The sequence below is a fragment of the Pogona vitticeps genome, chromosome 1 (assembly GCF_051106095.1).
Source record: "Pogona vitticeps strain Pit_001003342236 chromosome 1, PviZW2.1, whole genome shotgun sequence".
NCBI lineage: Eukaryota > Metazoa > Chordata > Lepidosauria > Squamata > Agamidae > Pogona > Pogona vitticeps.
Window position 1 is genome coordinate 267161497 of NC_135783.1, and position 14134 is coordinate 267175630.

General features: G+C 40.2%; 1 protein-coding gene across 2 annotated transcripts in view; it reads left to right on the forward strand.

The window, feature by feature from the left end:
- PARVA (parvin alpha) overlaps window positions 1-14134 on the forward strand; it is a 93299-nt gene that overhangs the window by 38753 nt on the left and 40412 nt on the right. The window contains exon 1 of one of the 2 annotated variants that reach the window (XM_020797226.3): window positions 10133-10766. The exons of the other annotated variant lie outside the window; for it this stretch is intronic. Coding sequence (XP_020652885.1) covers window positions 10739-10766 — 28 coding nt within the window. The 5' untranslated portion in view covers window positions 10133-10738. Of the gene's footprint in view, window positions 1-10132; window positions 10767-14134 lie in introns of those variants that run through there. 2 annotated transcript variants of the gene reach the window in all.

The window sequence follows — 14134 nt, forward strand, 5'->3', positions numbered from 1 at the left end:
ACCTAGTCATACCGTTTCCCTGAAAATAAGACGTAACCTGAAAATAAGCCCTAGTATGATTTTTCATGATGCTGATAAATATAAGCCCTACCCCCAAAATAAGCCACAGTTAAGTGAAACCCCGCCCTCCACCATTTTGCAGCAACCAGAAGAAGATGACATGACTGTATTTGAATAAATGCAGATTGTTGTACACGAAAAAAATAAACTTCCCCTGAAAATAAGCCCTATTGTGTTTTTTGGAGCAAAAATTAATATAAGACCCTGTCTTATTTTCGGGGAACCACGGTAGTCAGTGTTAGTGTCTAGTAAATATTAAGACTGAAACAAACAGGGGGAAATCCAGTGTTAGTCCTGCTTAGAGTAGGTACATTGAAATGAATGGAACTCATTAATCAAAAGTAACACAAAATCCATTAATTTATGGATCTGTTTTAGTCAAGACTAATGTTGACTTGAATCCTTACTAACTACTAAACTGTACTAGCCAATAGAGTTTGTGATAATTCAGAAGGAGTCTAAAATTGCTGTTGTTGCTGAAAATCTCTCTCTCTTTATCTATTGAGCTTCTAGACCACCTGACTTAGTGATAATACTCAGGTAGTCTACATAATTACATAAGAAAACAGAGCTTAGAAAATTACAGATCCTAATTCCTACCCTACTAGTTTCCCTGTTGTTAATGGTTTGCTTTTGTTTTCATTATTTTTTTCCTAGGTTTATTGTATCCTTTTTGCCCCTCACATGTTTTACTGCATTTGCTTTTACTGTAAACTATATGACAATTTTTTAAATCTGAAAAGCAGCATAGAAATGCTCTTAAATTCACAAAATTATTTCATGTCTCTCGCCTTTCACATTCCCTCTACACTACAGTGATGTGGACTGGCTGCCTTTGGCACATTGTTTTCCTAACTCAGAATTTTCCATTGACATGGAAACAGATTTAAACAATTTCTTAGACAACAACTTCAGTTTGAAAGAATACTTTGTGCCTTCCTCAAGGTCAAAAGAAACATCTTAATAAAACGACATTTCCATAACCACTGTTCAGATCCTTAGACGTAAGAATTCAATAAACACAACAGAAAAGAATTTCTTATGTTCCATCATCACCACAAATTGAAGTTGAATTAACAGTATATTTTTCTTCCGCCTTTCAGATTTTGCCTGAGATCTGAAAATGCCTTAAAAGTGTAAGGAAAAAAAACATGGTTTCTTAGACTAAAGGGCCATCCGTTGAAGCATTCTGTCCAATCTCTGTCCAGCTAGTTGCCTATGGGAAGTCCATAAGCAGGACAGGGGTGCAAAGCAGCCTCTGCCCCTCGGAAAAGGACCGGCTCAGTCCTATTACATGCAGTACCTACAAGAATAGATGTGCTTCATGGCTGGGGATGGGGATAATCCCATCCTTTATGAATTCATTTAGTCCTCTTTTAAGCTTCTCCAAAGGGCAGCAGTCACTTTTCCTTATTTATCTTTTATCTATCCTGAATCTCCCACTATTCAGTGAAAACAGATGATTCTAATGTTGTAAGGTATACAGTAATTCTGTCCAATTTCTCTATACTGTGAATAATGTTATATACCCACATCATGTGCCTCTTTACATACCTTTTCTTCCTAAGCCAACCCCTCCTCCCCCATGTTATAACCCATACAAAGAAAAGTGCTTTGCTTACCTTGTTGCGCCCTTCCCAGCTTTCTTGTGGTAATCTTTATTTCCTGTCAAGTTGCTTCTAACTTATGGCAACTGTATAAATAAATGACCTCCAAAAGTCCTGTCATTATTTCGTCCTCATCTTTTCCTGCTGCCTTTAGCCTTCCCCAGCATTGCTATATTTTTTTTGTGAGTTTTGTCTTCTCATGTTGTGCCCATAATGTGATAGCCCCAGTTTAGTCATTGTTGCTTCTATAGAGTTCAGGCTTGATTTGCTCTAGCAACCACTTGTTTGGCTTTCCAGCAGTCCAGGATATCTGTAAAGCTCTCCTCCAATACTGTATTTCTCAATCAATAGAGCTTTTCCCCCATTAACTTTCTTCACTATTCAGCTTTCATGTCTGTATACTATAATTGAGAATATCACAGTATGAATGATCATAGCTTTGTTCTCTAGTGACACAATCTTACACTTGAGGATCTTTTCTACTTCCTTCATAATGGTCCTTTCAAGTCTCAATTTTCTTCTGATTTTTTGGCTGTAATTGCTGTTTTGGATTGATGATTGAACTAAGATCCAAAAAATCTTTATTTTGGTTTCCTCATTGTCAACATTAAAGATATGTAATTCCTCTACAGTCATGATTTTCATATTTTGTACTTCCTGCTTAAAATCATCAACAATAGTCATTTCAGCAGCTTTTAATGCCATTGACCATAGTGTCCTTCTGGGCCAGCTCACTGGGATGGGAATTTGAGGCACTGTTCTACAGTGGCTCTGGTCTTTCCTGGAGAGGAGAACTCAAGGTGGTTCTGGGTGACTCCTATAATGTGAAATAGTTATTGATTTCCTATCTACCCTTTGTGATTTATTTCTTCCAAGTGCTTTGAGAGCTGCTTACTGTTCACTTTCTAAAACAGACGGTTATTCATCAAACTATTTTTCATTAAAGAAATCTGTTTCCCCCACTTCTCTCCTGCATAGTTCCTCACTATGTTGTTGCCATTTTGTTTTTGTTTTAGCCTGATCAGATAAAATACTTCTCTGTTGATAATTCAGCATCCTTAATCTTGAATTAGGTTTCCCTTTGGTTTCTTGGATCTTATGGAAGAGATTTCCAGGCAGAACTGGAGCAGGTACTCCCTGCCCCTCACCCCCCCTTTTTTTTTTTACAAATGAACAACAAGAAGTGAATGTGTAGGTAAATAACTCAGAAGCCTTTGTAGGGTGGCAAAAACTATAGCTGTTCAGATTTGGATTTGTGGGTTGCCCTTCATGGAGAATTCCAGGAATTTCAGTCCAAACACACATACACAAAATACCTGTAGCAGACACAGTTCCTGTTATAACTTTGACAGTTCATAATGGAAGTGCCTCCCAGATCTGAAATGTGCTATAAAATGACATTTCTCTTTCTGTAGCTATTATTTTGTCATGTTGCATATAGTAAGAGCAGGCACCTCACAATATGGTACCTACCAATGAAACATTTTTCTCATCTTCCTCTCTGTCTGCCAAGAAGTTCTCTCTCTTTACATCCTATTTTAAGCAAATCTAGGGAAGGAGGCACCCCCAGAAGAAGAAAATGGTAAACCAACCTTGAGTACTGTATACCTAGGAAATCCTGGGAAAGGTGAGCATAACTCAGAACTGACTTCATCGTAAGCTATCATCATCACCACCATCAGGGATGGGAATCAACTGTAGTTTGAGCTGAATAGTATATTGCTGGCTTTTAATCAAGTAGTAGCTAACTGATTGTCTTGCTTCATAAATCACACTTTGTCATCTGTCTTTTTTCACTATACTCAGTAACAAACTCGAAGGAGTGAAGACACTGAACATGCTTATAAATGAAAATTCTGGACAGTTAGAGTAACATTTCAGTCTTGCCTTAGGTCTATGTGTGTCTTCTGACTTAAGACAACAGTAGGGTTTCCAAGTGATGTGAAATATTTAGGAAGTTGTTTATCATTGCTACCCCTTAGTTAATTTCCAAGATCAATGGGGATTTGAACTTGGGTCTCATGACTAATTGTCTAACTACTACAGCACGCTGTGTTTACCCAATAGAAATAAATCTCACTGATTTGCCGTTGCAGCGATGGTGTTGCAGTTTCCTGCGCTACTTTGAGATCTGCTTATGTAACCAACAGTCTAGCTCAGTGGTTTAGGTATCTGCCTCCAGAGCCAGAGGCTGGTGTTGAATTCCCCACTGTGCCTCCTTGACTAGGACTGGACTCTGATCCATATGGTCCTTTCAGCTCTGCAGTTCCAAGATAATTATGATGATTAAAAGAAGAAATGGTTGCTTTGTTATGTCATTTCTTTCCCCCCGCCTCCAGTTTAGCTGAGAATTTATTTATTTATTTATTCATTCATTCATTCATTCATTCATTCATTCATTCATTCAATTTATACCCCGCCCCCCCCAGACAGCGTCTACTCGGGGCGGCTAAGAATCTTATCAAATGCATAGAAGTGATGTGATTCTGGCACCTTGATGAAGATCTCTTATGTCTGATGAAGTGGAGTTGTCCATGAAAACTCACATTAAAAAAATATAAAAGTTAGTCTTTAAGAATGCACCATGTTTTGTCTTTTTTAACTTATTGTTTCTATTTTGCTTTACCTATAATTTATGAAAAGAAAATTCCTCGCTAATTTTTTTTTAAAGTTAAGATGCTAAATGTTTGATATTGGTTTACCTACAGGTTAGAGTTCTTAAGTATTGGTTCTGTAATCATCACTTCAACGATCTATTAGTAAGTAAAGCAGGCAGCTTACGATGTTAGACAAAAATGCATTCCCCCCCCCCCCGCGCGCATGCTGTCTGGATTTTCTCATGCACTAGATAATTTATCCTATTAACATCAAACATGCAGGTAACTTTAGAATTCCGCATCTGCATTATTTCTAGAAAGGTATAATATAATAAAAAATGACAGTAATTGTCATGGTTTAATTAAATTTCCTCCTTCTCTGTGAACAAAACCTTTTAACTGACCATTCCAGTGCTATTTCTGTATTTATTTGTCATGTGACCAAATGTGTTATGTGGCAAATAGAGTATTTACCCATTTTCACAAATTAATCTATTAGTATTATGTTGCCTCTAATCTGTTTCTTCAACTGAGGGGCAAAGCCACCAGATAAAATGTCCCTTATTCTCCTTGCTAAAAGGAAGTAAAAATCCTGCTTCCATTAAATTGAAAACTGTAAAACTGAGAAAACCTGTAAAGGATGGGAAGACCAGAATACAAATAATTCTGTCGACTTTCTTTTCTGCTTGAAATAAGATTGTGACAAAGACCTCCTTTATTCTAAATGAAACCAATAACAGATATTATGCATTTCTTCATTAGGAAAAGAGGTGTTACCAGGAGAAATATCTTAAATAAATACTTTCTAAGGGCTAAATCCAATATTCTGCCATTGGTCAGAGCATAACTTTCTTTTTCTCCCCCCTTCAACCATCTCTGCTGTTTGAAAATAGCTGGGGAGGGGTGTTCCCAGCTTCCTCCAGATGGTTTTAGGGACAATAATGAAGAGGGGTATTTCCTCTCTCCCAGTTTTGTTGAATCCTAGTGCTCTACCCTTGTATAAAGTTCTGTATAAATAATTCTGTGAGAAGCAAGATTTGAATGTTATAAAGGCAGAAACAGACTTTGTAGATAGTCTGCTGTTGGAAGGGGATGATGATGATGATGATTTATTCAATTTATATCCCGCCCATCTAGACCAAAGTCTGCTCTGGGTGGCTCTTTATTTATTTATTTATTTATTTATTTATTTATTTATTTATTTATTTATTTATTTATTTATTTATTTATTTATTTGATTTTTTTACCCCGCCCCTCTAGACCATGTCTACTCGGGGCGGCTTACAAAATAAAACAGAACAGTATAAAAATATATAAAATCATAAAATTACAATTACAATTTCAGTTTAAAACAATTAATTTAAAGAGAGGATTACCAAGATGGAATAGCAAAGAAACGAAAAAAGGAGAAAGACTTAATTGACTGGAGGGAAGGCCTGCTTGAATAACCAAGTTTTTAACTGGCTTTTAAAAACACCCAGCGAGGGTGCCAGCCGAATTTCTGTTGGAAGGGTGTTCCACAGCCGAGGAGCCATCGCTGAGAAGGCCCGGTTTCTTGTTTTTTCCTTCCAGGCCTCTCTCGGCGTCAGACCCCTCAGCCGCTCTGCTGGCTATGTTGGGTGACTCGGGTAGATCTGGGTGGGAGAAGACGGTCTGCCAAATATTGAAGTCCCAAACCGTTTAGGGCTACAACAGTACATAAAAGTAAAAGCAATTTAAAATAAAAACAACAGTATTAATATAATTCAAGACAGCAACGAATAGGTGATGACAGGAGAGAAGGCCTGTCTAAAGAGCCAGGTCTTAAGTTTGCTCTTAAAAACACCCAGTGAGGGAGCCAGGCAGATTTCTGCGAGTAGACTGTTCCAAAGGCGAGGGACCACTGCTGAGAAGGCCCGGTTTCTTGTTCTTTCTCTCCTTGGCATTAGGCCCCTCAGTTTCCTATCCTGACTAGAACAAGTCAGCCCAACTGGAACGGATCCAAGGCGTTGGTTTCATTCAAAAGGGCCTGGAGCGGGTCAGCCACCACCCTGCCTACCACTTTACTGAGGGAAGAAACATTGGCGACAGGCCTATAATTGCCAACATCGTTTGCCAACAAACTTGGTTTCCTCCTGATGGGCCTAACGAGTGTCTCCTTGAAGGCAAATTTCCCCTTGCCCTCCTGGAGAGACCCATTATTTATTGCCATGGCCCATTCTGATGTTATATGCCTGGCTGCTTTGATTCGCCAGGCTGGGCAAGGGTCAAGGGAGGAGGTGGTGGCATGACAGCGATCAGGCACTCTATCTGAGATCACAGGCTGAAAATGATTGCATCTCATTGGGCAAGGTGGAGCGCTGCATGTCTCTGCTCGATCTACTCTTTTCCAAAAAGGAAAAAGATCCTGGCGGATGGCCTCCACTTTGGATTTTAAAAATGCTACAAATCGGTCAGGTGAGATGTTAGTGGGAGGCCAATCACTATGACCAACTCCGGATAGATCGCAGATGATACAGAAAAGTTCCCCCTGCTGGTTTGAAGCTTCACTTATCCAGACAGCGAAGTAAGTTCAACTAGCAGCCCTTACCCTGGTAAGGTAGTGGTTAGTCGTGATCCTAACAGCTTTCCGATTATATTCCATTGGGTTCCATCTTCAGTTGCAGTCTAGCCTTCTCCTAGTCTGCTTCATGGCTCGCAGCTGCTGGTTAAACCAGGGCACTGGCCGAGCTCTGCAACGGAGTGATCGTGTCAACAGCCCTGGTGGCGACAGCAAGCCAGCCATCAACCAGAGCCTCAACAGGAGCGCCAGTCAGATCAGCCGGAATCCCTGTCCTGGAGTCCTATAGGATCCAGTAACCTTCGAGAGTGAACCACTAAAATAGGTACTTGCTCCCTGCGGGGAGGGAGAGTCACTGAGAGGTTGCATTTGATTAGGCAGTGATCTGGCTATTACAAGAGGACTGACACAAGGTCAGTCACCATCAGATCACACTCAGTTTGTTCAGGGTAGAACACCAGGTCTAGCTTGTGACCACCCACATCGGTGGGGCCATTGACATGTTGGGACATGTTGGTTTCCAAGAACTCAAGAGCTGTACCAGAAACCTCCGCCTTCACAAGGATGTTGAAATCTCCCAAGACCAAAAGCCTCAGGGATTCCAACAGTGCCACAGAGACAAAGTCTGCCAGCTTTGGTAAGGAAATGGCTGGGTTGAAGGGAGCACGGTAACCCAGCAAGATCCCGATACCATCCCTGGCCCCAATCAACACGAGGAGGGCCTCCAGACCTGGCTTCTCCACTGCAGAGCGCCTCACAAACTTTAGAGTGTTTTTACAGACAATGGCTATTCTCTCCCCCCCCCCCGCCCCTCCAGTCTACCCTGGTGTTGGACTGCATAACTGGGAGTACAGGCAATAGTCAAGGGAGCTCCCCCTTCCCCACCCAACCAGGTTTCAGTTATGCTTGCCAGATCTGCATCCTCTTCCAGAATAAGGTCTTGGATAATCTGGGGCTTCTTGGATACAGATCTGGCATTTAACAGCACCAGATTTAGACTGGAGGGACGCTTGATCTGGATAAATAAAGTAAATAAAATATTTGACTGACTGATAAAGTCAGTATTTCCCATTCAGGAAATCAGACCTGTGCTTGAGCTGTTAAGAAACAATCACAAAACAAAGCATGCTAATGTATAAACTCTGAGGATGACAAGTTCTGTCCTGTGTCAAAAATTGACCCTTAATGATTTTCCTCTGCTAATTACAGTGTGACAGACTAGGAGTTGTGAGAGCTGGATTCAAATCCTACCTGGCCACAGAAGCTCACTATGGATGGAGGTTGAAACAGTAGAACCATTTCTTAAATATCTCACTTACCTTGAAAACTCTAGTAGAATTGTTGTGAGTTATTTCCAACCTGATGACACACAACACGCACAATGTCATGGCATCATGTCTGTTTACCTTAAATTTGAAAATACTTGCATAATTTATCTTGTCATCCTGTACTATGTAAGGTGTTATAATCAAAAAATCCTAATTAAATTGTTTCTTTGCTGGGCTCTGTAAGGTAAAGGTTCCCCTTGACATTTAGTCCAGTCGTGTCCAACTCTAGCGGGCGGTTATAATCCCCATGTCCAAGCCGTAGAGCCAGCGTTTGTCCGAAGACAGTTTCCATGGTCAAATGGCCAGCGTGACTAGACATGGAACACTGTTACCTTCCCACCGTGGTGGTATCTATTTATCTATTCACATTTGCATGCTTTCAAACTGCTAGGTTGGCTGGGCTCTTTTATTCTCTATATAGTAGGACCCTCATATCCACAGAGTTGGTTCCAAGCCGCTCACTAATGCTGAAAAACACGGATTACAGCAAACACTATTTTAATACAGTGAACCCTCGACTTACAGACTTTTTGAGTTACAGACTTCTCTGGCTGCAAAATTTAGGTTCGACTTGCAGACAGAGAATCGACCTAAAGAACAGAAAAAAACCAAAATGGAACAAAAATGGAACAAAACCGGCCAGTTATGGGATTAATTGGTTTTTAATGCATTGTGGGTCAATGGAGACTCGACCTACAGACTTTTCGACCTGCAGCCACTATTCCAATACGGATTAATTCTGTAAGTAGAGGGTCCGCTGTAGTGAATGCTACACATAGTGTGCTCTCTGTCTTCCTCTAGTGGCCAGTTCTGATAACATCTTTTTATAGACCATATATATATAATTTTTTCTTTTACTATTTTTAATAATTTCACACCATCAGTAAGTGAATTAGTGGATACTGATCCTGCGGATAAGTAGGCCCTACTGTACTACAGTAGTATATATGTATTTTTGTGGTTAGTGTGTCTCCAGAAAGAAAGCCCATCAGAAAATGGCTTGGGAATGGAGATACATGGAAAAGTCAGGGCATAGAATCAGAAAACCTTCTCACGCTGCTTCTGACCTTATGTGTGCTGTGCAAAAAGAGAATGGCTGTGCCGCTGTCCTTTTTGCTCATTTTGGGCCCCCATCAGATGTCACACCACGCCATCTGTCAAGGGTGGGGATGTAAAGAACCACCGAAGGGAAAGAGCTGCTATGGAGTGATCTCCGGATATGCTGTATGCATTAACCAAAGCTCACATTTTTTAAAATCTTTGAAAGAATGGAAGGGTTGATTGCCCCTGTTATTATTTATTTATTGTCAACCCCAGATTTTTATTTTTTTCCAGTTGCCTCTGGTGTGCTTGGAAAACCACTCTCTGGATAATGTACCGATTTCTCAGAGGATTGTGGCTAATGCTGCATCCTTGCTTGTATAAAAAATTTAGTGTGTGGCTTTCTTGGTTTTAAAACTTTTATCATCTCTCTTATGGGGAGGGATGAAAATTACTGATTTCTTTTGTTTGACTGATTTGTTACATCTCATGATCTCATCATCGCCTTAGAGCTGCAGAGCTGGAAGGGAGCCTATGGACCCTCAAGACCAGCCTCTGTCAAGGAGGCACGGGTGTGTGTGTGTGTGTGTGTGTGTGTGTGTGTGTGTGTGTGTGTGTGTGTGTGTGTGTGTGTGTGTGTGTGTGTGTGTGTGTGTGTGTGTGTGTGTGTGTGTGTGTGTGTGTGTGTGTGTGTGTGTGTGTGTGTGTGAGAGAGAGAGAGAGAGAGAGAGAGAGAGAGAGAGAGAGAGAGAGAGAGAGAGAGAGAGAGAGAGAGAGAGAGAGAGAGAGAGAAAACTCCCAACCTCTGGCTCTGCAGCCTGTTATGTAAAACACTTTGCTCAATAGTTTCTGGGTTTTAAAGCCTGCATCTAAGTGCTAAGTGTAAAAAAGAGTAAACACACAATATATATATATAACTTATCTGACAAAAGAGTCTCTCCCTACACATCCCGGGGAATTTTTTGACACCGAGCTGCAGAATGAACCTGTGACTTGTGGAGGATCCGTGCACTGAGAACTCCAGCCACATCTTGCAACGTAAGGATGTGCCTCCTCTGAATGATGATCAGTGATGATGCCCCCACGTGAAATGTAAGGCACAGCATGAGACAGCAGAGTCACATTGCTGATAGCTTTTACGGCAACAAACAAACAAAACACCTCCAAACTATTGGGAGTTGTATCTTGACTGTCAGGGTTTCTGTTTATGCAGTTATGTTGGCAATTGAGGCCAGGAGCCAAATTGTCATTTGGTTGAATGGGTTGACTAATCGGAAAAAGCCCAGACCTTCAGCTTCCCAGGATGACATTTGCCAAGATGAAAATGGCAAACTTAGTTTGTTTTGCAGATGGTCTGTGAGTCTCATGTGGCATCATATTAAATTATATAGGCAGTCAGTCAGTTTCTCTACGTTGCATTGAGATGAGAGTTGTAATGTGGGTTGAGTATTCTGTGAAGAACCAGTCTTGAAAGCATAAGAGTGCTATAGAGAGCAGCAGAAGGGAGAGCTTTAAAGTCGGAGCCTTTTTGGTTAGCTGATAAAATGAGGGCTTCATTACTGTACAATGGGATGTGGAGCCTTTTGCCCCAAAGGTAAGGGATGTGATAACCCTTGCAATGGTTTGTTTCATGTTGATAACTGTTACTTTGAATCTTTATCTCTCTTAAGCATTTAGATGTTTCAGAAATGGCTTTATTTGATTTGTTATATTTTATTTATTTATTTAATCTGAGTGACAGGTTTGGGGTTTTTTTTTTCCAACTTTAATTAGATTTCCCATTCTGGCTGTGTAATGTTTGATAGTTTTGTAATGGACATATTAACAGAGAGCATACCAAAAATTCCTTTGAAATTTGTAAAGTTGATTATAGTGAGCTCAGATCAGCAATATCTGAACTATACAATAATACAGAATGAACTTTAAAATCTGTATTTTTCATTATCTAGCCCTCTAAAATCTCTCCCATGAAAATGTATTTTTTATATTTATGATTTTAAAAAAAGCCTTTTTCAGACAAAGTGGCTTTCAATTCCAAAGCTGAAAAACTTTGTTCTGGACAAAGATAACCTCTCGTTATTGCAATGTATGTTTTATTTTTTGGCATTTGTATCCACATTCCTTAATGTGAGTGTCTGGGAGAATACCTGATTGTGTTCAGGAGCCTTTACTGTGGACAGCTAGATGTGTTCTGTGTGTTTTAACACAGGAGATGCTGGTGAATTTTATAGCATACATTTGTAAATTCATATTTACGACATTCAGAGTTGGTGCTTCTTAAGACAGAACTCCTGTTATTTGAGGTTTTTCTGCAGTATTGCTACTACTGTGAAATAATGTAGATAGAAATTCATTTCTGAATGATTTGTTTACCACAGCAGTTGGATCCAGATTTCCCATGAGTTGAAGGGTGGAAGTGATTATTCACAATTTCTCCTTCTGTTTGTGATCTCCATGCCCTGTGTGAAGATACTCAGGAGAGCATAGGGACTGCAAAATGGCATGAATGATGGCATTGGAAAATGCAAGGGAAAGGTGAAATCACTTACATTGTGTCTCCTCCTCTCTTTCCTCCAGCAGAGCATCTAGGCTATCAGACATTTGCATAAAGGGAAGGAATCCTTTTCATTTGCAGAAGGGCAGCTCTAGATCCAACCCAGAATTTTTTTTAAAGGTTACCTATATGCGAGTGAAGCACTTGATTCTTCACCCAGATATGCATGACATAATTGAAACCAGGGGACTGCTGACAACTATATGCAGGACTGTAAGGCTATGTTTCCTTATCTTGTATTTAGCCCAAAGCGATTCTGTATTTCTTTGGGTCAGTGCTCTGTATAAGGTTGCCTTTGCCAGTGAAAAACAGCGAATATTAGCACCACTTCATCTTTGGCACTGTTTTCAAACAAACTGAAATTTGGAGCTACCGGGTGTTTTGTTTCACCTTTGGCTCAGCAAATCTGTTATCCTATTCAGTTGTAAAATTGTGTTTGTGTGTGTGTTCTGTGCCATCAAGTCAGAACTGACTTATAGCAACCCTAATTGGGCTTTCAAGGTGAGTAAGATATTTAAGGAGTGGTTTTACCAGTAAGTTTCCATGGCCAAGTGGGGATTTGAACCCTGTTCTCCGGGGTTCTAGTTTTTCATCCTCTCCAGTACACCACACTGGGAATCTTACTTAATTACTTACACGTTGTCAAAGGAATACAGTACTCAAGTCCAACATTCTTCAGCAGAATAGTTACCTTAAAATTAATAAATAAATGTATGGTGCTATATGAAAGAATATTGCATGTGTTGAGGCACATTGAAGCTGACCATAATTAGGAGTGAAGACTAAGGATATTTATGTGTTTAAACCACAAGCGCGTATCCCCTGTGAGCCCATACTTACCCATTTGGTTAGGTTTTGGAGGTTTCAAAGAATGATCCTGAAGGTTTTTGCACTGATGGGGCAATCTTGGATAGAGTTGTTCTGTTCCCAAAGAACTGCTGAATAGCTCAGTGGTTTAGGTCTCTGGCTGCGAAGCCTAAGGTTGGGACTTCAATTTCTCACTATGTCTCCTTGTCAGGGACTGGACTTGATGATCCTCTCAACTCTACAGTTCTTAGATGGTGGCAGTCATAATGGTGATGGTGAAATCATTCACTAATTAGCCAAATCAGCCTCTGCCTATAAATAATTATTTATCTTTGTGTCTGCTGTCGCAGTATCCTCAAGAAGTTAAGGAAGGTTCAAATAAACCATTTTTGACATAATTATTTATTTGCTTGTCTTTTCTTATCAGAAAGTCAACTAAAGTTAACATTTAGGCTACTGTTCTCTTTAAATCTCTTTGGGATTTCATCCCATTACTTTCTATGGAACTTGCCCTACATGAGAGGTAAGCAATTTCAGCAGGTGGGGAGGGGGGTGCTGCAGTTTTTTGCCTCCAGGGATTGCACAGACTGCTCAGACGATGTAATGAACTCATTGGTTTTTAAAAATGCTTATTGGGATTTTACTCATCGGGGATATTTATTTTTTGTTTGGTTTGGTTTTTTTTGGTCAAGGTGCAGGAGATGTTCTGATGGGACCAGGGCCTGCAAAAACACCCTAAGGAGCCACACCTTGCCCACTCTTCATGTAAATGAAATGAACTTGTTTGTATCCTTACAATCTAAATGTAATTTACTCTAGAACAATGATTCCAAATTTTGTTGACCTAAAGCTTTCACCTTCTTTGATCATAGGCCTTGATGGCTATGGATTATGGGACCCGAGTAACCAGTCTCAGAGGTTCTCTTCCATTGGCAGGTAGAAGCTGAATGCCAGACTCTACAATGCAGATAAAATATACTAGTCCATAGACTGTAAGCACAACGGACAATGATCGTACAGAATCTTTACCAAGAGTACTTTATACTACTTCCCCCTCTATCCTCCCCCTTCCTTTGCAGTACTTGAAGTTACAGCATGTTATAGAGGCTTCCTCAGAGAAAAAGTAAAAGCAGGACAAAAGGTGGGAATTTTTTAAAAAAGGAATCAAATTAGGCAGCAGCATAATTTTTAAAATATATACAGTATATATATATATATATATTCTTTTCTCAGTTGCTCCTGCCAGCTTTCCCACCCCAACAATGGATCCATGGAAACTAGTGTGCGGAGAATGGCAGCCTGCTGCCAGATTAGGGATGCAACTCTGTCATCGCTGCTTGCAGTACCAAAGCACTTACAATGACACTGAGGAAAGAAAGGCTCCCCTCATCCCTCTCTCCCAACAAATTATGCAACCCTAATTTTTAAATGAATAAAATCCTTCCCCTTTGGCCATGTGAAAATGGGGCAATAAAACTGGCCATTTGGGGCTCTCCTTCAATAAAGAAAATACCAAATAGGCTGGAAATCAGATTACTGTCACATATTTAAGGAGTGTATAAATCTGTTTCTTTTATCAGAGACGGTAACTCCGTACTGGA